This window comes from Pantherophis guttatus, chromosome 6 (genome assembly GCF_059756535.1).
Source record: "Pantherophis guttatus breed Tessera chromosome 6, ASM5975653v1, whole genome shotgun sequence".
NCBI classification, from domain to species: Eukaryota; Metazoa; Chordata; class Lepidosauria; order Squamata; family Colubridae; genus Pantherophis; species Pantherophis guttatus.
The window spans coordinates 65729178-65755631 of NC_142068.1; the positions used below are offsets into that span (position 1 = coordinate 65729178).

Below are 26454 nucleotides of genomic sequence, written 5' to 3' on the forward strand. Positions count from 1 at the left end.
GCAGAGTTAAAAGTCTCTAAATCAGTCCTACCATAATTATAGTAATAGTTATTATAATCATGATTTCACTGGGCTTCATCCTGATTCGGTGTGCCACTCCATCTATACCAACTGGTTTATATATATATATAAAAAAAACCATGGGAATAAGATCTGCGTTGACATTTTCTTCTTTTCTATAATATATATTTGAAGCCTTATTGATAAAGAATGAAAAAAGGATTATAACTATAATAATAAAGAAATTGTGATAAAAGTAGAGATATGTGAGTCAAGGTGAACTCTGGTGCCCTCATGAACACAATTACATAACAGAGGTGTTGTCACATTGAGTTCTCTTTTCCTCTTTCCCCTCCCCTTCTTCCTCCTGTTCACTCTCCCACTCTGTGCCCTGATGTTCCCCAATGGTTTATCTCCAAATATCAGCAAGACCCGAATCTAATGGGTCTCCAAACCTGAATTAGATCGGTTCTACCCTCCAACACTATATTGTCACTTGCTGAGGAAGTGACAGTAATAAACTATCAATTGTATAAAAGGTCCTCTTTTTACCCTTGGCAATCTATTGTAGAGCAGACTGATTATTTCTAATTTTGACTTTGCGTGACTGCATTCAAAGATGGGTGGGTAATTTATGCTTTCAAAGTAAATAACAATATTTAGCATACCCTCTGCATTTAGTTACAGTTAGCTATTTGCATTTTGCCATTTAATAGGATGGAGATGCATATGATGGCCTATTTCAATAATGTCTCAATGTAACATTCAGACAATTTCAATATTCTTTTTGGCAGATAAAATCTATTTTCTCTGGTATACTGAATGACTCTTCAAATTATGCCTCTTCACTAAAAAGCTCATATTTTCCGTGAATGTTCATCTTAAATTTAGTAATATATTTAATTCAGTGGTATCAATGTGACATTTGAAAAGAACATCTACGGTTAGGTTAATGATAAGTTAGTGAAATTGAATAGATTCAAAATCATGGAAAATCTGGGATCAGCTCATACTTCACTTTCAAGGTACCCAGAGAAGACAGGTTTGCAGGGAACATACTCTTTGAAACACTGTTAGTGAGTTTTATGTCTTTATTTCTATGTTAAATTTATTAGTTGCCCATCTTGCTGTGGAGTTACTCTGGGCGGCTTACAACAGTAAAATGGAAAAAATAATAAATGTAAATATAACAATATAAAGCAATGAAACAATAAAAATAAACAAGGAAAGTAAAATAACATGAATTAAAAGATGGGTAGAGAGGAAGTAGAAAGCACAAGGGGAGGTAGGATCAGCTGATTAGTCCAGTAGTCACCTTCTATGTGGTAGTCTCCTATTGGATCCCCAAGCCAACTGGCAGAGCCAGGTCTTCAGGCCCTTGCAAAAGACTAAGAGGGTGGAGGCAAACGTTACACAGGAGGGCAGCATGTTCCAGGGTGGGCGGTGTTACAGCAGAGAAGATTTTTCTACTAGACCCTGCCAGCCAGAGTTCCTTCACAGGAAGGATCTGCCAGCATGAGAAGGGTAGGCTTGTTTTAGCAGGAAGAGATGGTTCATTAAGTAATCTGAACCCATGCCAGAGAGGTGCTTTAAAAGTCGTAACCAACATATTGAACTGCATCCAGAAGCAAATCGACAGCCAGTGCACCTCACGAAGCTGTGGTGTATCATGGCCCCTTCTACGGGCTCCAAAGACTGCTTGGGCTGCTGCACTTTGTAGTGGTTGAAGTTTCTGAATGCATTTCAAGGGTAGCCTCATGTAAAATGTACTGCAGTAATACAGATGACAGATGACTAGGGCTTGAGTGACCGAGCACGGAGAGTCCTGATTCACGAAAGGTCACAGCTGATACACAAACCAAAGCTGTGCAAAAGGTCTCCTAGCCACAAGCACTACCTTCAAGCAGATTGCAAGTTCAGGAGAACCCCTACATTGCAAACTCGGTCTGAACAGGGTAATGCAACTCCATCCAGAATTAAAGATGTCAAAGATACGGATCTTGAAGCTCCATGCAGCTAAGGCCACTTGGTCTTGCCAGGGTTCAGTTGTAGCCCATTTATTACTGATTTCTTATATTGGTCTGTCCCCCCCAAAACCTTACAGAGTTTATGCATAGGCTTTATATTGGGGGCTAAAGTAATGACTGCTTAAAAGAGGCATAGCAAACAGATTCACCTCTAAGAACCCAACAGTCTCGGCCTTCCAGAGGCATCTGTTCTGAACCAAAATGATGCAAAATGCATCTTGTATCTTATGATACAAGCTCTGCCCCTTTGTACATACAAGACCAGAGAAGCTATCAAAAGAGAATTTGTGTTGCAGTTCTGCAACATACATTTCAACACTTGCTTTCCTCCCTTAGTGGATACCCATTCTTGCATGATATAATTAGCACAAACATCCCATTTCACATTTTAGACACATTTTATCGAGAGCAATCAGTTTGGCGGATACCTGGTTTCAAATAGTCATGTTACATTTTTTCCTTTTAGAAGATGTTCTGCTTTTCTGTAGCAAAACAATGCTTATTCAATGTTATCTGGCAGAAACAAACAGAGTTTTAATCTCAGAGTGATCATAGAGTGCCATGTGGTATACCATAGGTTAAAAAGTAAAACTACACATTTAGAGTTATTCAGAGTTGTTGTTCTAACACATCTGGCATATAAAAGCAATTGCCAAACAGGGAAAAGACAGCTGTGTGCTTCACAACTGAAGTAATAAACACATGGCAATTTGACCATTATGTTCTAAAAACATACAACTATGATCTAATACTATCCAACAACTTTACTACCTGAAGGAGGAGTGTTCTTATTATTACATTATCAGACTGCTTTAAAAAGGGATCAAATTGTGATTCTGTTCAAATCCTGTGAAAACTGTGAAACTATTCAGATAGAGGGTGCCCCTAGAGAGCCAATTAAATATACCAATAGGGTAGTCCTCACCCAGGGCAAAGCAGTGATCAGTTTTAGTACAGGTAGTTTCAACTTACAACCACAACTGAGCCCACAATTTCTGTGGTTAAGTGAAACATTTGCCAAGTGAGGTCTGCCCCATTTTATGACTTTTCTTGCCAGTGTTGTTAAGTGAATCACTGCAGTTGATAAGTTAGTAACCCGGTTGTTAAGTGAATCTGGCTTCCCCATTGACTTTGCTTCTCAGAAGGTCGCAAAAGCTGATCCCATGACCCCAGGACACTGCAACAACCATCACAAATACAAACCAGTGGCCAAGCATCTGAATTTTGATCACATGATCCTGGGGATGCTGCAAAGGCCGTAACTATGAAAAACAGTCAGAAGTCACATTTCTCAGGGCCGTTATAACCGAACGTGTCATGAAACGAACTATTGTTAAGTCGAGGACTGCCGGTATTTTAAAATCAAGCTGATATACCAAAACATGCCAGATGAGGAGAGAAGACTGCAGTAGGGATTGGAGGGTGATTGTTGCTATTCCAATTAAAAAGCATGCAGGGTCTAGTAAATGATGTGGGTTGCTTTTTAAGCTGCCAAAGACTGGCGTGTTTTTTCTTTTTCTTTTCTTTCTTTTCTTTTTTTTCAGATTCCTTTATTTTAAACCTGTGCCTAAAATAAAGCCGAGCGCGGGAGGAAGGGGGACGTGAGGTTACAGAGGAGGCAGTACTGGAGGGGTCCGAGGCGACAGGAGTGACAGACGGTGGGCGAGACTGGGACGACAATCTAAAAGGAGGGGCAGCTGTCTGCGCCTGCTCTCCCCCCCCCAAACAACACACACAACTGTCCCCCTCCCCTTCTGCACTATTTTCCCCGCGGAAGCGAGTAAGCGGGGAACCCCCGTGCAAAATGCAAAAGCCACCAGAGACCCCCAACCTCTCCGAGGTCGTAGAAGTCGCCCCTCGCTCGCCTTTCCCTCCCTCCCTCCTCCCTCCCTCCCAGAGCCGGCGAGCGGCCTCCTCCGGCGCTTCCCAGCCGCTTGAGGGTTACTATGGCGACCCCGGCAGCTGCTCCCTGAGGCCTGTCTGTTGCCTTTTGGTCACGACATAAAAGAGAGAACAAAAAGGCGGGCGCCAATATATGCCGGGGCGGGGAGGCGAGGGGGCGGCAGAGGAGTGGGGCCTCCCCAAAGCAGCCGCCCGTTCCCCGCACCGCTCCGCGGAGTAAGTTGTGAGAAAGGAGAAGGAGGAGGAGGAGGTGGGGATGGGAGGAGGAATGGAGGCTTAAGGCGGTGAGAGAGCGCAAGGCAAGTCTCGGGGCGCCGGGAAAACGACTTGCTGCCTTATTGTACCTCGACGCGAATGTAAAAGCATAAACCCAAAAGGATGCTGAAGATGAAAAAGCCAACGAAAAGAGGGATTATTACTTTCCCCCCCCCCCCGGGGTCTGTCATCGACGCCGTGGGAACTTCAAGAGATCGAGTTATATCCAATTTAGGAGTAATTTAATTCCCCGGGCAAAAAGAAAAGGGATTTATTTGCCTCTCAGAAAATTGCAGGCTTTCATTTTAGCGGCTGCAAAAGAGTAGTAGGCTAGCAAGAGTGGTGAAGAATTAAGCGGAATTGTGGAGGGAGCAGAAAGGGCAGGGTGCCTTGCTGGGTGGCAGGGCAGAGGGGCTGAGGTCTCATCCAGGTTCCCCAGGCCTGTTTGCTGACTTGGATATAAAGAAAAGGTGACAGGAAGCAGGTACTTAGGGCAGAATTTTCTAGGCCAAGAAAAAACAGATTGATTGGCAAGGAATTGTGGCTAGCATGGTGCATATACTCATGCAGAGTTGTGTGTGTGTATTGTGTCTATGTGTGTAATATATATATTCTTTTTACGTCTATGTTCTTTCAATTCAATTTTTTTATTCTTGGCAAGAGCCTGGACTAGCCACCTTGAGCATTCTTGCCAAAAATTCAGAAGTGGCTTGCCATTGTCTCCTCCTTAGGGCTGAGAAAGAATGACTGGCTCGAGGTTACCCGCTGGTTTGTGCCAGCATGATGCTTTAACCATTATGTCAAACTGGCTAAATGTATGCGATGACATATAACTGATCAGGTAAAAATGAAGAGGCCAATAGTAATAGTAAAAAGTAAAAAGACTTAAGAATTCAAGTCTGGCATGCCTTTTTTCTGATAGTATTGAAATCAACAAAAAGCCAGCCAGTTGGGTCTAATGGTTAAGGCCCCAGGCTAGAAACCTGGGATCTGTGATTCTAGTCTTGTTTTAGGCATGAAAGCTGACTGGGTGACTCTAGGTCACTCACTCTCAACTTACAATATCAGGCTCGATTAACAAGCCAGTCAGACAATTCCTGTCACAGCCAATGGATCAACACTGTGGATCTGAAAAAAAAAGAACCTGCTCTATGGGAAGATGCTAGGAAGAAAAAAGATCAAATCAACAAAAACATTTGGATAGCTTACTGATCTTGACAGTAAGGGATGTTTGATGCTGATGCTGCTTTACAAAGAGTTTAGAACTTGCCATAATTCCCATACCCTCCTCTGGTTTCTGAGTAAATATTTTCAGAAATGAGAAACCAAGATTGTATGTATATTTTTACCCTAGCATTCCTAGATATAATTCAGTAAACTCTGTAGCCTGCCAAATCCAATTAAATTGGCAATCTCCAAACATTTCAGATGATGGACAGTACAGATTTTACATATCAGTAATAACCTAGGATCTTTTCCCCTCCTCTTTCTCTTCTGCCTTCATTGTGTTTAACATCCAGCCCTAATGAAAAGTTTTAAGAACTTAATTCATAAGTTTATTTATTATGTTGTGACATTTAAATTAGTTCCAATACTTAATATCATAGAGTTTGAAATACATAAATCCATGCGGCAATGGCATGTGTTACTAAAATAAAAGCTATTCATTATCTCATAATAAATGTTTTTTAACAGTGTAAGAATATTTTGATAGATTCAGACAAAACCTAACTATTCTTCAATGTTTTCCAAGAATTCTAAAAATTAGCCAGTGTACCTAGTTGATTACTTTGAAGCCTGTTAGTGAAAGTAAAAAATTTAAGAAAATTTTATTCTTGTTATATGCTTCCAAACCTGATGACAAAGGTCTGAAGGAAAGATAGGACCAGGAAACAAAAAATGAATGATCTGATATGTAGGATATCTATCGTGTATATATATTTTTAGGTTCAAGAAAAGAAAGATTGGATCCGTCATATCTTTTCTATGTATTCTTCAAATACACTGATCATAAATAAATTCATAAATTTAAATAAATAAACTTGGAGACTATAGATTGAGGTTTTCTTATGCGTCATTAGAAGGAGGACTGGTGACAATTTTATCTTTTATACTCCTAACATCCCATTGCTTGTACTGTGAGTGAAACCAGTAAAAAAAATAAATGTAAATTAAGTGACTGAGGTAAGGAATTTTATTATAGAACATGCATGATAGAAAAAGACGCTTTGAGTGGGTGGAATGAAGAAAAAATTATGGTTCTATGATGGAAGCGCTTGGAAAACAGCAATGCTGTAAGAGTTCTAAAGTAAGAGACTAAAGGAAATAGTTTTTACATGGATGGCAAGAAGGCTATGAATAGTCCTTGTTTAGTGACTGCCTTCTACATGGACTGTTCGCAATTATGATGCTGATGAAAAAGTAATGTTATCAATCCTAACATTTATGACCTTAGCAGATCTGTAATCTAAATGAAAACTGAAGTAAGATCATACTATAAGTATAGTTGCAGTTGCAGTTACCAACTACTTTACTTAACAATTGAGTTGCCAGTCCCAATTGTGGCCACTAAACAATGACTACTTTCAGTGTATATCATAAAAGATAAGCTAGAGAAAAGCACCTATTATTTCCTTAGAAATGTAGAGTTCTGTTGAAGTCCAATGGGGTACAATGGGGTTATTTTCTATTGAAGTTTGGACCTGAAACTAGAACTACATTTGTAGCTGTCAGTCTCACTTTGGATACTTTTATTGAGAAAACAATTATTATTAATTTGATTAGGTGCCACCAACTTGTTGAGTCTTAGGAACCAGGTTGGCAGATTTTCTCCCTGGTCTTTCAGGTCTTCCAATGGTGCCTTCATTGCCACTGTAACTGAGTCCATCTATTTTGATTATTTCTCATTTTCTCTTTCCTCCTACTTCTTCCAGCATTAGAGCCTTCTCTGGAAAGCTAGTTCTTTGCATATTGTATTCGAAGTAGAATAATTTGAAACTTGGTCATGTGTTCCTCAAAAAGAGACCCATTTGTATATTTTCTTGGCTGTCCATGGTATTCTCAGGAACCTTGTCCAACATCATTGCAGGGTTCTTGCAATTACATGAACAAAATTGCCCCACCTGCATTGGTACTGTCTTTTGGCTGCCTATCTACCTGCTGCTGTCAGCTGCCCCCATCACCTAGCCCTGCCCCCTGTGGGCCATTACTGTACCAAAGGAAGCCTCTTTCATGCCATCTAATCTTGCAGTGGTGCAGCTGGGATCTTCTCTTGCATGCCAATCGGGGCCTCCATTTGTGTGATGACCAGGGTGTCCATTCAGACCCACCCAGGGCCCCTGTTCATATGCCAGCTAGGGCTTTCCTTCACATGTGATTGCAAAAGAAGGCCTCAATTAGAAGGAGGCACTGACTAGTATATAGAGGCCCTAGGGCAGGGATTCCCAACCCCTGGTCCATGGACTGGCACCAGTCCGTAGCATGCCAGAAATTGGGCCACGCAAACAAGGGAAGCCCCATCTGCAGGAAACCACACACATGAAACCACACTCACTCCGGTCCAATTTTTTGTCAACTAATTTGTAAGATCCACAAATAATCCAAATGAGATTATAGGGTTTTTTTGTCTTTTGTTGTGAAATGCTAGTGATATTAACAATATTGAAAATCAATTCTTATCAGTTCTCCAATATTGCAGTATTATAACTAACACAATTGTGAAGCAAAGGAGACATTATTTCTTTAAGAAAAAGTTATTCTACTTATACTACTTATACATTCATTTATAAACAATATATTGTTGATTTACACATATTCTTTTTGTTATTTTTCAGTTTATTATCTTTAAATACAGAGCTGCTAGACTTCTGGATTAATCAAAGTTAACTAACAAATGGAAGAAAAGTGGTATTATACAGAAAACAATGGCAGTGGAGATAACCGTCAAAATACTCAAAGGCGGAGCGATTCAGTTTCTAGTTCATCAAGGCGCATCCACCGAGCTCTTGAAAAACTGGTATCTAATTCAGCAGTGTCTTTGGATCTGAGTCGAAAAGATCTACAACATCTTACTGCAGAAATATATAGATTATTTAACCTTAGAGTAAGTTTTTCATTGTTAACATACCTAATTAAAGGATAGCTGAAAAAAATAGATGCTTTCCCACTTGAGATTTGCAATATGTACAAATTGCATTTTAAGATTACTATATCCTTGATAATCCTTTAAAAATTACTTGAATAATTTTAGCACTTTTTATTTTTTGGGGGGAAATCATTACTCTCAAATTATATGCTAAGCATAGGCTACTCATTCTCTCTCTCCCTCTCCCTCCCCCATTCCCACTCCCACTCATCTCTCATTTTAGTATTTACATCTGGAAGGAAATGCCATTTCTGTAATTCCTGAAGATTTTTTTCAGAGCCTGTCAAATCTTACTTGGCTAGATCTGCGCTATAATAAATTGAAAGAGCTTCCTTCTGGGATTGGATGCCACAAGTAAGTTTTCTGCTATATAATATGTCTATTGTTTTTTTAAAAGGAAGTTGTTCAGTAGTAGATACCATGTATCTACTACTCAACAAATTGAATAGTAGTACCATGTATGATTAAATATTAACCCTAATTATCAAAAGAACAAAATACAGATAGCCTTCGCCTTACAATAGCTCCATGGTCACATGATCAAAATCTGGGTGCTTGGCAATTGGTTTGTATTTATGACAGTTGTAGTATCCTGGAGTCATGTGATCACCTTTTGCAACCTTCTTACAAAGTCAAAGGGGAAGACAGATTCATTTAATAATCATGTTACTAATTTAACAGCTGCAGCATTCACTTAACAACTGTGGCAAGAAAAGGTTGTAAAATGGGGCAAAATTCACTTAAAAAATGTCTCAGCAACAGAAATGTTGGAGTCAGTTGTGGCAGTAAGTCAAGAACTGCCTGTATTGGAAATACTTTTGCAATGTATGGACTTCATTTTTTAGAATTCTTAACAATGGCCATGATGAATTGAAGAATTCTGGGAGTTGAAATCCACACATTGTAAAGTTGCCCAGGAAGCACTGTTATAACTATACCAGTGGTGAAATCTAAAATTTGTTACTACCAGTTCTGTGGGCGTGGCTTGGTGGTGGGGTAATGTGACTGGGTGGGCGTGGCCATTTTTTTTTTTAACTTTTAAAACTATTTTTTCTACAAACCATTTTTTAAAACCAAATTTTCTTTGGCGAAGAGGTTGTAAAAAAATGCTTTCAAAAGGCTCTGACGATCCCAGCTGAGTTGCCTGATCGTCAGAGGCTTTTTTTTCTTTTAAATGCCTCTGCTGATCAGGCAACTCAGCTTGGATCGTCAGGCATTGTCTTGGATTGTCAGCTTGGAGAGTCAAACTCAGCTTGATGATCAGGCAACTCAGCTTGGATCGTCAGAGGTATTTAAAAGAAAGAAAGCCTCTGATGATCGCAAGGCTCAGCTGGGCATGGGAGGGGGCAGGGATTTTTGCTACTGGTTCTCCAAACCACCCACCTCCATCGCTACCAGATCGGGCGATCCGGTCCAAACCGGGAGCATTTCACCCTTGAACTATACCCTTCAGCAATTCTTTGTCCTTAAAATAGCCTGGCTGAAGAGACATTAGGAAATGCTACAAAAACACACACACCCCATTTATAAAATACAGATGAAATTAAAAAGCTCCAAAGTTTCTTTTCCATTGCTTTAACAAAATATGAAAATAGGTGTTATAAAGTGTTGCCCTTTAGGATTGCTTCTCATTTGGATGAGGCCATATGTCATTAGTATCACTAGTAAAGTGTGGGGCAACTAATAATAACAACCAGATTTAATTCTTAAATAGGAGATTGATATAGAGCAGTGATGGCTAACCTTTTTGCCATTGTGTGCCAAAAGCGCGGGGGAGGTGGGGGGTTGAGTGCGCGTGTGCCAATACCCATAATTCAATGTGCCCTGCCCCCCATGCATGCACGCGTGAACCCCCCGCGCTCCCCCTGCTTTTGGCCCGGTAGGCCTGTTTTTTGCCCTCCCCAGGCTCCAGAGGCTTTCTAGGAGCCTGGGGAGAGTGAAAATGGTCTTCCCCACCCCCCCGGAGGCCAAAAACAGCCCGTTTCCCAATTTCTGGTGGGCGCAAAAGGCCCGAAAATCAGCTGGCTGGCGTACGCATGCACACTGGAGCTGAGCTAGGGCAACGCTCGCGTGCCCACAGATATGGCTCCATGTGCCACCTGTGGCACATGTGCCATAGGTTCGCCATCATGGATATAGAGCCTTGATTTCAGGTTTTTTTTAAATATGCCACATGGGTGCATTTTTTCATGATAAATATATAAGCAAGCTTTTCAAAATAATGTATATACAGTATATACAGTTTTAAATAAATAAATTTAAGGATGGGAACAGATTTTTCTGTAATTCAGGTGTATGCCAACTTCTAGAAAGAAAGTGAGATCTTATTTTATATCAAGAGAAATGGATAAAATGAGGAAAACTGACTCCTTTCTAAAACCTTGATACACCTTCTTTCCATATTCAGCCAGGCAGAGATATCCCACAATGAACCATCAATATAAATTCAATAAATAAAATAAAATAAAATGCTCTCCCAATATGTACAGCAGAGTGTGATGATGATAAACTGTATTCTACTTAATGAAAAATCTAGTTTTCCATTAAAATAATATAAGAATATATACATTAATTAGCTCTTATTTTCATGACTGATCATATTTGTCATTATACATTTAACTATTATTTTCTGATTTATTAAAAAGGCAGCTGAAAACTCTCCTGTTAGAAAGAAATCCTATTACAAGGCTACCAGTGGAGCTTGGTAAGTATTCTGTCCCTTCAATAATATGTAACTAAACATACATATATTCCTTTCAGGATACTCCCTCTCAGGGTAAGCAGCATGAGGCAAAGTTCAGAAAAACAGTTAGAACCAATGGCATTGATGACATAAGTTAAGAGAAAAGGAAAGAAAAGGAAAAGAAATATAGCTTGATCTAGCTTTTTTTTCCCCAAGTACATATTAGATAAAATATATAAGCATGAATTGAAGACATAAAATGAATACAATTAAAGAGAACATAGGACAGGGACGGTAGGCACGCTGGTGCTCTTATGTATGCCCCTTACAGACCTCTTAGGAATGGGTTGAGGTCAACAGTAGACAGTTTTAGGTTAAAGTTTTGGGGGTTTGGGGATGAGACCACAGAGTCTGGTAGTGCATTCCAGGCATTAACAACTCTGTTACTGAAGTCATATTTTCTGCAATCGAGTCTGGAGCTTACAACTACAATAACTATATTTTCCTATCATTCTTGTTTTTATCATACCCTTATATTACTTCATATATTGCTTTTTATTTTTTAGACTTCTCACATTTTTCTTTCTGAGGATCTCATCAGTTCCATTCAGTCACAGATTTCTTGGTCTTTTCTTTCTTCTTAACCTATTCACTATTCTTTTAAATATTTGTTTTGCACTTTTATCCTCATTCATTCTCAGTATGTGACCGAACTGCTTCAGTGTGCTTACTTTGTACTGATGATCCATTTTAGTATTCAGTCTACATAATTACTTCATTTTTGTTCCTCTCTCTTTTTATTTCATTTTCTTTTTTTTAAACAATGTTTTCCCCAAAGGTTGATCACATGACTGGGGCTAGTGCAGTGGCCATTAGAGAAAACTGGTCATAAGTCACTTTTTTCAGTTCCATTGTAACTTTGAACAGTCATTAATTAAATGGTTGTAAGTTGAGGACTACCTGTAGTTATTTCTATTGATTGATTGAATATTACCTTCAAATGGAAACTGAGGTATTTCACTGAATGGGTTATCTGACAGCCAGTTTCTTCCCACAAGAGATTATTAACTTTTTTGTTTCATCTTCTTAAGCAATCTTTTCTCATAGCACTTAACCACTTTCATGTTTCTCCTGATGCTGTTCCCATCTCTCACTTTCATAAACAGAAAAGTGTACTTATATACAGCCATTTTGCTTCTTTTGACAAATATTTATTCATCACAAAAAGCCATATACTTTCTACTGCCTTCTAACCCAGGCAAGGTCAATTATTTTCTGGCATCTTTTCCTATGTTGGTGTTGGTGCTTTCACATTTAAGACACCTTTTCTATCAGAGTTGTTAAGTTCCAATCTTACTCTTTACGTGTACTGACATAAACACCCTACAAACACACAACAAAAAGTCACAGAAAATATTGAGATTCCTAAAAACCAGGGCGTTCCTAAGGTGACTGATTTTTCAAACTTTAAAATGTTCTCCTTTCTTATTCAGTCTGTTGTGCAAGTAATCATTGTCCATATTACACTGACATACATTTAAAATGTTTCTAATATATCCACCTCATGTATTACATGTTAAGGAACATTTTAATATCACTGCTATGCAAGGTTTATCAGTATTTCATTTTTTTATACTTCTAAAAGTGCTATAGGAGCCTTGTATTTTCCTAATAAAGTATCAACAAGGTCTATGTGAAGTTATTTTTATTATTATATTGGAAGTTAAAATACCCATGAGAATAAATAAGAATAGTGACGGGGTAGGACGGTGGGAGAGGCACAGAAGATTTGAAACTGGGAGTAGCATGACTACTGTTTTTATTACTGCTGAGGAATATTCTTGAAAAGAAAAATTGTTTTACAACATTAATAATAGGGTTTAACTGACAGCAATTTAGAATAATATAGAAAGGTATTTGTATTCCAGCACTGCTTTTACAGAAATAATTTGTGCAAATATACATGTAATCATGAATAAAATATAGACTAATGTAGAATACTAAGTACTACACTTTCGAAAAATAAGAGCGAAACAGCAGAAATAGTAATTACTCAAGCTGTGAGTGGACATTTTAAAATACTATTTTGAAGGCAGTGTGAAAAATGTGTTATTACCTGCATTATGATCTTGGCAGTTTTCATATTGTTTTCCCCAGTTATATATTGGTTCTGTTTATCTTACATTACCCAAATGTATTTGTACTGTTAACATTTTTCTTAATGAAATTAAATAGGCTTCTCTAAAGGGAAAAATAAATACATTGTAACTTAAGTATATTTTAAATTTTGATATAATTCAGAAGTTTTTCAATATACTTTTTATCCAAATGTGATAAGTGCAATGGAAAATTAAGAACTGTGGATAACGGAGTAGATTTTGGTCCTAATAGTTTAGGTAATAATCACTCTCATTTTCTAGAGACATTTGCAGGTAATCCTTGACTTATAACAGTTCATTTAGTGACTGTTTGAAGTTATGACGGCACTGGAAAAAAGTAGCTTATGACCGTTTTTTACACTTACAACCATTGCAGAATCCCCAAGGTCACATGATCAAAATTTGGATGCTTGGCAACTCATTCAAATTTATGACGTTTGCAGTGTCCCCAGGTCATGTGATTTCCTTTTGCAAACTTCTGACAAGCAAAGTCAATGGGAAAGCCAGGTTCACTTAACAACTTTGTTACTAATTTAACAACTGCAGTGATTCACCTAACAACTATGGCAAGAAAGATCATAAAATAGACCGAACTCAACAAATGTCTCATTTGGCAACAGACATTTTGAGCTCAATTGTGGTCATAAGTCGAGGACTACCTGTACTGCATACAGGACATTTATTATACATATAACGACTTATTCAGAATTTTTTTTCAAGATATCCAGATAATATTTTCTCTCCAGAACATTCTTATGTTTTCCCATGTCTAGAGAAAAGAAGAATATTTGCCCAATAGCTTTTGATTCAAAGCTATAAGGAGCTGCCCAGATGAAAACACCCTTCTTTCACAGTGTATGATTAAAACAACATTTTAAATTTCATGGAATCTATAAGAACTAGCATAAAATTAAATACAGTAAAGATAAGGGAATTTCCTGCCCTCTAGTGGACACATCTTGTAAAAAAAACAGTTTCTGGAGTTACATACCCAGCAGTAGGGCTAGATATATATTTTTCAGGGCCTGTTTGATATGTAGGGTAGTTGTATCAGTATCTAGTGGAATAAGGTGATTACAAGGAGCTATACAGAATTAGTCCTGAATAGTGTCTCCTTCATTGCCTATTAAAAGAAATTCCTTTACATACTGAGCAGCTCCGGGAGAAAAAGTGGATGAATAACACAATAACAGAGTTGGAAAGGACCTTGGAGGTCTTCTACACAATCCCCAACTCAAGCAGTAAACCCTACATCATTTCAGATAAATCATTGTCTAATCTCTTCTTTAAAACCTGCAGTGTTAGAGCACCCACAATTTCTGGAGGCAAGTCGTTCCATTGATTAATTGTTCTAACTGTCGGGAAATTTCTGCTTACTTTTAGGATGAAGAGGCTCCTAAAACACTAAGATAATATCCTGAGTTTATAGGTGTTTGGAATTAATGGAGTTTGGTGTTTTGCTTGGTTTTAAAGATGTGGAGTATATTATAGATCACCGTGTACACTGATTTTTTAAATGACTTTTTTTTTAAAAAAATCTTACATCCTCCTTGCTTGGAGTTGGTCCCAGCAGCAGCAGTGGTGGCATGTACAGATCTATAGCAACTATAGATGGAAGCCATCACAGCATAGTCTTGGGAATTAGCAGCATGAGGCAGTGGGGATCAGCTTCATCAGCAGCTGTGGCTTTCTACTTTGCTGGCTCATAGATAACCCTACAATGGAGCAAATGGCCTGGTCCTTGCACCTATACAGAACAGAGATGAGTGGAGTTACTTCTTACAATTGAAGGCAAATTTTCATGTCCCAGGATAATGTTGCAAAATCCAATCTGGATTGGTCACCGTGACCAGAAGTTTACTCTTTTGAGCTTTCGGTCTTGTGCTGGAGCCCATCCTCAGAGAACTTCTCTCTACTGGAATATACGTTGGGCTATTCTAAGAGTTGTATTTATGTGGTGTCTTCTTATTGGTTGATTGGTGTGTTGATGGCCGGCGACTGGCTGTTGTTTCCAAACCAAGGACTTGGAAGCACAAGGAAACAACAACCAATTGCTAGCCATCAACACACCAATTAACCAATAGGAAGACACCACATAAATACAACTCATGGAATAGCCCAAAGCACATATTCCAATTGAGAGAAGTTCCCTGAGGATGGGCTCCAGCATGAGTCTGAAAGCTCAGAAGAGTAACATATGGTCCTGGTGACCAACTCAGATTGGATTTTGGAGTAACTTCTTTTCTATCTGGATAAATGTTCTTTAGCCTAGGAGGGTTGAAAAGTGTGGGGATGAAATTAAGGTAAGAGAAATTCCAGGAAAGTTGTGATAGATGAGTAGGTGAACCAGTCACTGGCATGATAAATTTGGGGATTGCAACCTATCTTCCAGCCTCTTGGTATTCAAGATCAGGTCATCAAATTCTTGATGGATTAGGTTCCAGCTGCTGTAACTGAACACCAGACCAATATGTAATAAAACTACCCTCATCCAGAACTGACTATAAGTGAGGCAGCCCACTTACAGTGTGTAGTTAGATTTGGGTGGCCCCAGAGAGAGGAGGTCCTTTCCAGTGGTGGGTTCCAACCGGTGTTACCACCGGTTCTCTTTGCGCACTCACTTTGCTCACTCGCGCACCAAACTTGTGCTCTGCGCAAGTGCATTAGGTTTCTGCCCAGCTGAGGTGTGGCAATCCACTCTGCCATGCCTATCAGCTGGGCTAAAAAACAAGAAATAAAGATAGGGGGCAGGCGGGAGGGCCCAGCTCCCAGTCAAAGAGAACTGGTTCGGTAACGTCACATCGTCACCACTACCAGCTCGGCCGAACCGGGCCGAACCAGGAGCAACCCACCACTGGTCCTTTCCCATAGATATGCCACCTGCTGTCAGGGTTCCAAGTAATACCTCCAACCAATGAAGACTCCAAGGCCAACAGCTCCTCAAAGTTCCATTTTATTAGAGATGTCATATTGGCACATGTGGGAAAACCCGAATCTGAAAGCTCCGAGTTTTTTCCACCCAAAGGAAAGTCAAAGTCCCTTCCCCTGCACCCACATGTCCATCACATGGTCCAATCAATCCACCAGCAACTGGGGATGCCACTCCAGGTGCATGCTGAATGTCCTTAACTCTCAGAGAAAAGAATGTTGCTATGGCTAAATACTTCTACCAACTCCATGCTAACTCCCCTCCCAGTTTCCCACAGACTAAGTGTGGCAGCCCTGAAGATCCAAAAGAAAAGATGACCTCCAGGGCCGACACCCACATTTTCAGCTATGAAGCCAGGATGGAGATGGTGGTGATGACAGGTGTCATCCATAAAACCTTAATGGCTCTTTTCTGTGTCCTGGCTTCAGTGTAAAAATAAAACGCTCGTGCAGAAGACAGGCAAAGTTCTGGCATGATGCAGGCAACGGGGGGCCAAAACTGCAGAGGTATTGTGCAGGAATTCACACACACACACCCATAGAGTTTACGAACAATTATTTTCCAGCAGGGCTTGTAAAAATGTTAGGAAGTGTTATCTGGAGATATGGCAGAAGACACGAGGCAACAGAGGATGAGTTGGGGAAGCAAGAGAAAGAATAAGTGTATCCATGATAGCTTACTTGAAGCTAGGGGAGAAGGTGTAATCTGAATAGACAGTTTGTAATGCATTACTTCAGAATATCTTGAAAAGTACAAGGGATAAGTCAGAGGCTTGGCCAGGAACACCAAGGTCAAAATAAACAGAAATCAAGATCGGGAATTCACAAATGAAGATGTCGAAGTTGCTTCCAGTAAGAGAAGGAGTCCCTGCATAACTCTTCTCCCCACCAAGTATACTCAGCCGAAACATTTCCTGCTCAGCGGTTGCCAATAATGAAGCATGGGGCTTGCTTGCAGGGTCAGCATCTTTCTGCTTGCTCGCAAGGTGCTTACTTTGCCAAAGGGCAGAATTCTCAAGCCTGTGAAGTTTGTACTGCTTCTTGGCACCTGTGTTAGCTAAAGAAGGAACAGTGCTGGCTGAGGAGAGGATATCAGTGTTGGATTTAGTGGCTTATTGAATCATTAGGCTCAGCACCCACTGGGACCTGATCTGCCTGCATCTTAGCATTTGGGTTTGAGGCGATGACATTTTCAGAGTTTTTGCTCTGCAGATAATCAAGTAGGAGTCCTTCTGGTTCAAGGACCCTCTTGCTTCCAGGTGTTGTGGATGCTCCATCACTGGAGGTTTTTAAGAAGAGATTAGACCAGGGGTAGGCAACTGTGGCCCTTTTACAACCTGTGGACTTCAACTCCCAGAATTCCTGAGCCAGCTTAGTTGTCTCAGGAATTCTGGGAGTTGAAGTCCACAGGTTGTAAAAGGGCTACAGTTGCCCACCCCTGGATTAGACAACCATTTGCTTGAAATGGTATAGGGTTTTCTGTTGGACTAGAAGACCTCCAATGTCCCTTCCAACTCTGTTGTTCTCTTATTCTGTTCTGTTAAGGTGAACTCTCAGGAGCAGTTACTGCTCTATTAGCCTTCCTGCTGCACAAGGACATGTTCCTTGAACTGCTAGATTCTGTTGCAGGATTGGCAGTGGAGTCATTGGGAGCCTGACACATACCAGGGTTACCAATTAGACTTTTTCTTTTTGGTCATAGATTAGCTGCAACCTGATCTGAAAGTGGAGGATAATATACAGGCTGTCCTCAACCTATGACCATAGTGTATTTATTTATTTATTATATTTCTATACCGCCTTTCTCCCATAGGACTCAAGGCGGTGTACAGTCAAGAAAAATATAGATACACAAACATCATAAAATTGCTAATTAAAATTATTATAACATAGTTTGGCCCAATTAGATAGAACCTAAAATTAGATAACATTTTAAAAACATTCACATGTTGAGCCCAAAATTTCTGTTAAGTGAGACATTTGTTAAGTGAGTTTTGCCCTTTTTGCCACAATTAAGTGAATCACTGCAGTTGTTAAGTTAGTGACATGGTTGTTAAGTGAATCTGGCTTCCCCATTGACTTTGCTTGTCAGAATGTTGTAATGGGGATCATATAACCCTGGGACACTGCAACCATCATAAATATGAGCCAGTGGCCAAGCATCTGAATTTTTATCATATGACCATGGGGATGCTGCAACAGTCATAAGTGCGAAAAACGGTCATAAGTCACTTTTCCATTGTAAGTTCAAATGGTCACTAAATGAACTGTAAATTGCGCTGGGAAAATTGGATGCTTCGGTACCTGTATCCCGAGAACGTGGATTTTGGCGATCATGAGGATATATCCGAAGAACCAAATCTTCCTTTCTTATGTATAGCACAGGGTGAAATATTGTATATGTTGTTTGTAATGTTAGTAATTTAAAATATAAAATGAATAAAAAATAAATAAATAAATAAATAATGAACTGTAAATTGAGGACTACCTGTAATCAGTCCTTTGCCATGTCAGATCATTTTCTGGTCACCTTTTGGCTTCCCAGTGTAAGAAAGTGGGACCTATTTAATCAACCCACTCCAGGCAATTAATGGACCCTGCAAGATTCCAGAAGGACTTTAGATTGTTTTCCAAGAATTCAATGGCACTCTGGAATGAGCCTATGATGAGGACCCTGTATTGGATTTTTCCAAATATTCTCTCATTGTCCTAAGGTGCTCCTTGGTTTTCTGAGCAAGTTGTTCATCAAAGATGAAGATTCAAGCAACCATAAATAAGAGCCCATATTAGGCATTTTATTGTGGTGATAAAAGCTGCAAAGCCTGGCTCTTTCTGCTGTTTCTACATCTTTCCTAGTTCCTCGTAATCTCTCAGCAGATTTTAATATCGTGGTATCCTTCTCTGTTGCCTAAGGGAATTAGCAATGAGAGTACAGTGTTGCAGTGCTGGGTTTACTGTATTCACTGACTTCAGTGGTTGGGAGAAGAATTTGACCCAGAGACATCTGACATGTGTCTCTGGGCTCACTGCTCTTGCCCCCTCAATATCTACATGACTCTGATGTTTAAAGTCATCTGTTAGTTGAAGTCAGGTATTATCAGTTGCTGATGACCCCAGTTGTTCAATCTTGACCCTGGACAAATTAAATGTATAGATAATAACTACACCATAAATCATACCTGGAAACAGATTTGCAACCAGTGCAGCTCACAGAGCAATGGTTATCAACAAAAGCATACTAAAGCAAGCCCATCACAGTTTACTCCACTGCATTCTGGCCATCTGAAGCTTCTGAATGGTCTTCAAGGGCAACCTCATATAGAGCGTATTGCAGTAGTCAAGCCTTGAGGTATCTAGGGCATGAATGGCCATTTGAAAACCACTCCTCCCAATCTAGGAAAGGGTACCATTAATGCATCTGAGGTAGCTGAACAAAGGTTCACTTAGTCACAGCTGCCACCTGCTCTTTGAACAGGAGCTGTGAATTCAAGAGGACTCTCAGATTACATGCCCCATTCTAGCACTGGTATGGAAAGTAATCAGATGCAGGGTATTTTAATATCCACAACTACTCAATTTTAATAGGACTGAGTTGGAGTTGGTTCTCCCCATCTAAGCCTTTTGTACAACTTCATGTTGTGTGCTAGTTGTGCCTCTTCCTGAATTGGAAGCTTCTCCTCATAGTCATTCATGTCCTGGCCAACTTCCAGGTGGATTATTGTAGCCTGCTGTATATAAGGTTGCCCTTGAAAAGTATATCTGAAACCTTTAGCTGATACAAAATGCAGCAGCATGGGCAGTTATGTGTGCCCCTAGAATGGCATGCATTAGTTGCCATATACTGTATGGCTTGGGAGCTGAGTTTCTTCAAAATTGCCTATCTCAGGTAAAATCTGTGTGCTTGATATGCAAAGCAGATGGTAAAGCAATGGAATAAACAAACAAACAAATAAGGAATGTTTGCTGAGGTCCTCATCTACTGGGATTAGCAGGAAACAGGACAAAAGCTGCCATTTTCTATGAAGCTTTCGCTGTTATAGAACAGCTTGTCCCTTGAGGCAAGAGGAAGGTCTTCCTTCATGCTCTTCCACAAACTTATTAAAACTTGAATGCTCTACGTGTACTTTTTTGCAAACCAACAGTCTTATTGTTTCTAAGTAACTTTACAGTTAAATAATAATCACTTAAATAATAATATGGAGAGTTTTTTCTTCTAAAACATTTTAATGTTACATTTTTGGCTTTCTTCTTTTGGCAGGTAATGTAGCTTCACTTACAGCCTTAAATCTCAGGCAATGTCCTCTAGAATTTCCCCCTCTTGAAGTGATACAGAAGGGTCTGTCATTCATTTTATGCTTCCTCCGAAAGAACTGTCATCAAAATATTGAATATGCAGAATCTATTTCTCCAGGTAGAGTAATATTTTAATACATGTTTTTGAAATAACCGTATTGACCTAATTAAGTAACTAAAATGGATATGAGTTTTAAGCAATTAAGATATCAAATGACCTGAAAATATCTGTGGGACTGTCTTTCCCATTGTTTCTGCTGAACCCACCAAATCTTGCAGTGAAGGCATGTGTTGATATTTTGTGATCAAACAGTGTGATCCCTTTGGACCTAGAAGTTGTGCTTTCTCTGTGGGTGTACTTGTTCTGTGTACCTCTGGAAATCCAGATGGGCCAACCTGGGTAACCTTTTACAAGGCTTTAAAGATGTGCCTGCATTTCTTGATATTTGAACCAGGAAATTAGTTGACATTTGCTGTTGAATTGGTTTTTGTGATTTAGAATTTAATGTTTTAACTTTGGGCATCATGAGTTGTAGGTCGTAATTTTTATTTTAATCCACTGTCCAGAGTTTCTGTTATAAAATGGGTGGTCATATAAATCATGTAAATAAATAAATAAATGAAATTATTTAAGGCACAAAATGTTAATGTACCTATTTTTATTGAAGAAGTTAAACAGTTTAATAATACATTTGACGGGGAGGGAAGGAGAGAGAGGAGATAGGTCTGATTATATTGGTTTTGTTATTTCTGTGTTTTGTTATAGTTTTGTGTTATAGTTCACTGAGATGTATTCTCTTTAAAAAGCATAAGAACCATGTGCATGTGTATAGAACTTTCCAGTTGTCTTTGAGAATCAGTGAGCTATAGAATATATAAGGCTTTTCTGTGGTATATAGTGGTTTCGGTGATCCCAGATAATAAATCTAACATATTCTGCATTGTGGTTCGTATTTTACCTATTGTGTTTGAGCTCCTAATAAAGGCTCCATGCAACTGCTCTTGGAGTATTAATGAATGAAATGATTAAACACAGCCATTTTATTGGCTGTGTTTAATCAGTTAAGTCAATTCTTTATTGACTTAAACTATTGTTCATGATTGATTGATTGATTGAATGATTAATTGGTTAGGTGCCATCAAGTCAGTATCAACTCTTAATATCAACCTTCCAGATAAGCTCAGACAAGAAAAATACAATAAAGTTAATTCTGCTTTACTGTAAAGCTACAATTACAGAATCCTGCAAGTTTGAAAGTATACCTTATTTTTCAGAGTATAAGACACACTTTCCCCCCCTAAAAGAGGGTGAAAATTTGGGTGCATCTTATACACCGAATGTAGCCCCTCCCACCCGCCGGCCCCCACCTTTCGGCTTCTGCGTATCCTCTCAAACAGAGCTTTTGGAAACTGCAAACACTGCCATTTGCAAAGGAGCTTCTCTTTGCAAAGGCAGTCTCTCAAACGGAGAACCTCTCAAGCAGCCTCCAAAAGCTCCATTTGCAAAGGAGCTTCTCTTTGCAAAGGCACATGTGCGCTCACAACCAGCAAACCTGTTGCTAAAGTTCACCTCTGGGAACAGCTGATTGGGGGTATTCCAGGAGGTGATCCACCCGCCAATCAGCTGCTCGTGCTGAATCAGACTAATGTGCTGAAGCTGACCAGGCTGTTTGCTAAAGACGCTAGCCAGATGAATACCGATGGATGCTGGTAGGCAGAGGCAGAATTTTTTTTTCTTATTTTCATTCCCCAAAAATCAGGTGCAACTTATACTCCAAAAAATACGGTAATTCTTCTGTTATAATTTGGGTGGATTTATTTGATGATTCTTTTTTTTTTTTTCATTTTCTTGGCTATCTGTGGTATTCTCAAAAGTCTTCTGCAACACCAAAGTTCAAAAGCCTTATTGTCCTTCTATTGTGCTTTTTCAAAGTCCAACACTTTCATAGAATGTTACAGGAAAAACTGTTGCCTGAACAATTCTGATCTCTGTAGGTATAGACACAGCCCAGAATCTGAATATCTTTTCCAAGATCTTCACAGCTGTTCTACCAACTTCTGGTCTGCTATGTATTTCTTGATTGCTGGTTTCTTTTTTTGTTGCTAGTTGATCCTAAAGGCAGAAGGTATCTGTCACTACTCAATATTTTTAATGTTGCATCTTTAATTCTAAGGCTGGTTGCTGAACTTGTTATTAATTTGATTTTTTAAAAATATTTATTCTTAATTTCATTTTTTGGGGTGCTCCTTGATTTTACTACGTCATCTTACAGATCATTTGCATTTTTAGTCATCGGAATAGTGTCTTCAATATAGGTCAGATTACTGATATTTCTTCTTCCAGTTTTAAAGCCGCACTCTTCTTCCAATACAGCTTTGCTCAATATTTATTCCATATATAGGTTGTAAAATAAGGGTGAGTATGTAGCCTTTTCTCATCTCTTTGCCAACCTGGAGCCAGTCTTTTACTGCAGTCCTCTCCATACTGCAATTTCCTGACCTATATATAGATTTTGTATGAGGACAGTGAAATGTTCTGTGGTTCCTATGTTTCCAAACACATTCCGCTGTTTTATATGATTGAAACAACTGAAGACCTTTCTATAATCAATGAAACGTATACTGACTTTTTTTTTTGGTGATTCTTTGACTTTCTCAATTATTCAGCATAAACTTTATGCTCTTAGCTTTCATTTATTTATTACAGTTATCTTATTAATGAAACTGTAGTTGATCATCTGAAAGAAAGCAATGTATTTTGACATCAAGGAAAAAGAATTATATAGTCCTCAGTACAAAGGAATTGTTTTAATAAAAGTTAATTCAGGGTCAAATATTTAGGGTGTTGTCCATACCCAACACAATCAATGTGCTGTAATCAAGACAATATTGCAATAGCCTGTCCAATATTTAGGCTTAATTTATTTTATTGGTTCATATTTTGGGTTTCACATTTAAACCATTTGAATTCTTGGTTAAACTCTCAATGAATGACTAGTGGATTCGTTTTTTTATTACATGAGAAAAAAAGTCAAGTGAATCTATCATGAAAATAGTGTAATAATTTGATTTTTGGAAGTAGATAAAAGCAAAACAGTCGATGCATTCAGAGAGAAAAATACTACCTAACCCCTCCAATCCATAACTTTCTGAAGCAAGTGTGGATGAGAAGAATAACTGTAATCTATCACAAGATCTTTAAAGATCTGCGTTTATATGTATTTGGATAAATAGGTATAGTAAATCTTTTTGAATGTAACATTTGTAGAGCATCTACATTCTGTTGCCTAGTATTTTATGTACCAAATTTGCATGTAGAGGACTATTAGAATTGGAGCATTTGCTTGGAACTGCCAATCAAGCAGTGGCAGCAGGCAACTTCTCCCTTATAATATTCCTCTATACAGTATTTGGAGAATGACTGCAACTACAGCTTCTATGCTGCTTGGTAACTATCCCCAAAATTTTAGAACTCTAAATATCCAGGGCTTTGAAATCTTAGGGTAAGTATTTAAAAAACAAAGTAACTTTTCATCTGTACACAGTTGCCCTCTACATGTAAAAGACAGCAAGAATGTCATGGAATGAATTTAGTAAGCACATTCCATTATCTTTCCATGTATAGCTTAATTAGAGAGAACAGTATACAAAGGACTTACTCCAGCACAACCATAAAGGACACAAAAATATGTATCCTGTAATACTGTGCCATATCCACCATTTTTAATATGGACCATTATACTCTGATTTCTTATTATTTATTTTTTTGCATTGGACATCATGACGACTGATTATTTTCTATACTCATCCCATGCTTCTGAGTGGTTGAGATAGTTGTTACAGTTGAGATAGAGAATATATATACTGCTCAAAAAAATAAAGGGAACACAAGCAGAAGACATCTGAGATCTGAATGAATGAAATAGCCTTATTAAATACTTTGTTCTTTACATACAGTAGTTTATACGCTGCTCAAACAACTAAAGGGAATACAAAACTACTGTGTGTAATGAACAAAGTATTTAATAAGGCTATTTCATTCATTCAGATCTCGGATGTCTTCTGCTTGTGTTCCCTTTATTTTTTTGAGCAGTGTACTTCTGCTATTCATGAAATTCATACAGATTTTTACAAATAATGTAATGTTTCTATATCTTTTGAAGTTTATATGGAAAAGAAATAAACGGGTCTTTATGCTATAGCGATCTTACTTTAGAGCATCAGTAATTCTATTCTTTAAAAAATTATAGATGTGTTCTAAATAAACAACTGCATAATAAACATACTGTCCTTTAAAAAAAAAGCATGTACTGGTATTTTGCACAACTTCCTTTCTACATGCCTCTACGGTATTTTATTCATCTTCAAAGGAGGATATTCATAATTTTTTTTGTAGCAAATCATCATGTGTCAGCGTAGTTGTAACATGTGCACATACCTTGAAATTCTGTATTTCACAGACTTGCCTTCTCCGCTAGAACAAGAAGCAAAGGCCATTGTTAGAGAATACAAGAAAAAATGTGACAGACCACCTGATCGTAGGAAAGCTTTCAACGCTTTGTGGAAACAGATAAGCCTCTTTAGTGAGTTTAGTAGAACACTAGCATTGGAAGGCAATATCCTTTTGATATTAGTCCTGTGAATATACTATATTTCTGAATCTAGATCATATAAGGGTTTAGTTCAAATATTCTACTCAAAACTATGATTTAGACTAGATGGCTGTATCACAAGCTCATTTTTTTCAAGCTCCAATTCCCTCCTAAATTTGAAACAGTAAAATTTTCCACTGCCTCTAAGTAGAGAAATTTATAGTAAATTGTTATCCAAAAACCAGAATTTAAAATTAAGCTAATTGTATGGTTAATGAAAGTTTGGCCCATTTGGGACTAGAAAATTAGTAATGAAATTGGAATATGAAGAAGGATAAAGGCCCTATCAATTGACAGCATTGATAGCTAACAATCATAATAGCAATGCACCAGTTTGGTCTAGAGCGGGTGTCAGCAACCTGTGGCTCCGGAGCCACATGCAGCTCTTTGGGCCCTCTGCTGTGGCTCTCTGTTGGGTGATCCCACCACTGGCTGGCCCCACCCCTTGCCGTCCCCTCCCAGTCACTCCTCACCTGGCCTGAGAAGGTAATGGTTATGGCGGGGGATGGAGAAGCAGCTGGGGCAGAGTTAGAGAGATTCAGAGAGAGGGGGAGAAAGAGGGGGGAGAGCAGGGGGAGGGAGGGAGGGAGGGAGGGAGAGAGAGATGTCAAAAGGGTTTTGTGGTTCCTGGTGTTTTTTAACAACCAGTTCTCTGCCCTAATGACCAGCTGGGTAGGTATGGTTAGGGGGTCATGTGACTGGTGGAAATGAATGACGTCAAGTTGGCCACGCCCACTCAGGTTTTGTGGCTCACTGTGGCTCACTTCTTTTCTGTGGGAAACGGGTCCAAATGGCTCTTTGAGTGTTTAAGGTTGCAGACCCCTGGTCTAGAGGTTAAGGCATCAGGCTAGAAATCAGGAAACTCTGAGTCCCAGTCCTACTTTAGGCATGAAAGCTAGCTGGGTAACTTTGGGCCAATCACCATCTCTCAGCCCAACTTACCTCACAGGGTTATTGTCAGGAAAATTGGGAAGGAGGAAATATTAGTATATTTATTGCCTAAATCAGTTCTCACACACACATACATAGCAGATCCAACAATAAAATTACAGATTAGCCCTTGATGACTATTCAGGTTCATTTTGTGCAGTTAAAAAGCCATTTGCTGGATATTATCCCCAAATGTCTTGTCTTACCCTAAAGAAACAAATAATTTCTTGAAGAAATCACAGTATATCTGTAAATCAAATTATATTAAATTTCTAGAGAAATAGTATGTGTAGCACAAAAATATTTTGTATATTGTAGTATTTCTAGTTTGATGGTGTCCTCTGCTTTTAACTAGCTTTATTTCAAATATTCTTTCATTACAGTAGTTCCTTCTTTTATATATATATATTTTCCTACAACCCTGGATGCTGTGTATTTTGTTGGAATAACAATCTTCTTTTATCCTATTAAAAAGAACTAA

General features: G+C 38.8%; 1 protein-coding gene across 4 annotated transcripts in view; it reads left to right on the forward strand.

Annotated features, from left to right (window-relative positions):
* Positions 1-26454, forward strand: part of LRRC27 (leucine rich repeat containing 27) — a 75102-nt gene that overhangs the window by 6633 nt on the left and 42015 nt on the right. For 2 of the 4 annotated variants that reach the window (XM_087871681.1, XM_087871680.1), the window contains exons 2-5: positions 8018-8286; positions 8552-8682; positions 10974-11032; positions 20357-20509. In XM_087871681.1, the coding sequence (XP_087727807.1) occupies positions 8077-8286; positions 8552-8682; positions 10974-11032; positions 20357-20509 (553 nt within the window). In that variant the 5' untranslated portion in view covers positions 8018-8076. Of the gene's footprint in view, positions 1-3611; positions 4146-8017; positions 8287-8551; positions 8683-10973; positions 11033-20356; positions 20510-24851; positions 24975-26454 lie in introns of those variants that run through there. The other 2 variants (XM_060682910.2, XM_060682911.2) reach the window with 2 other exon arrangements.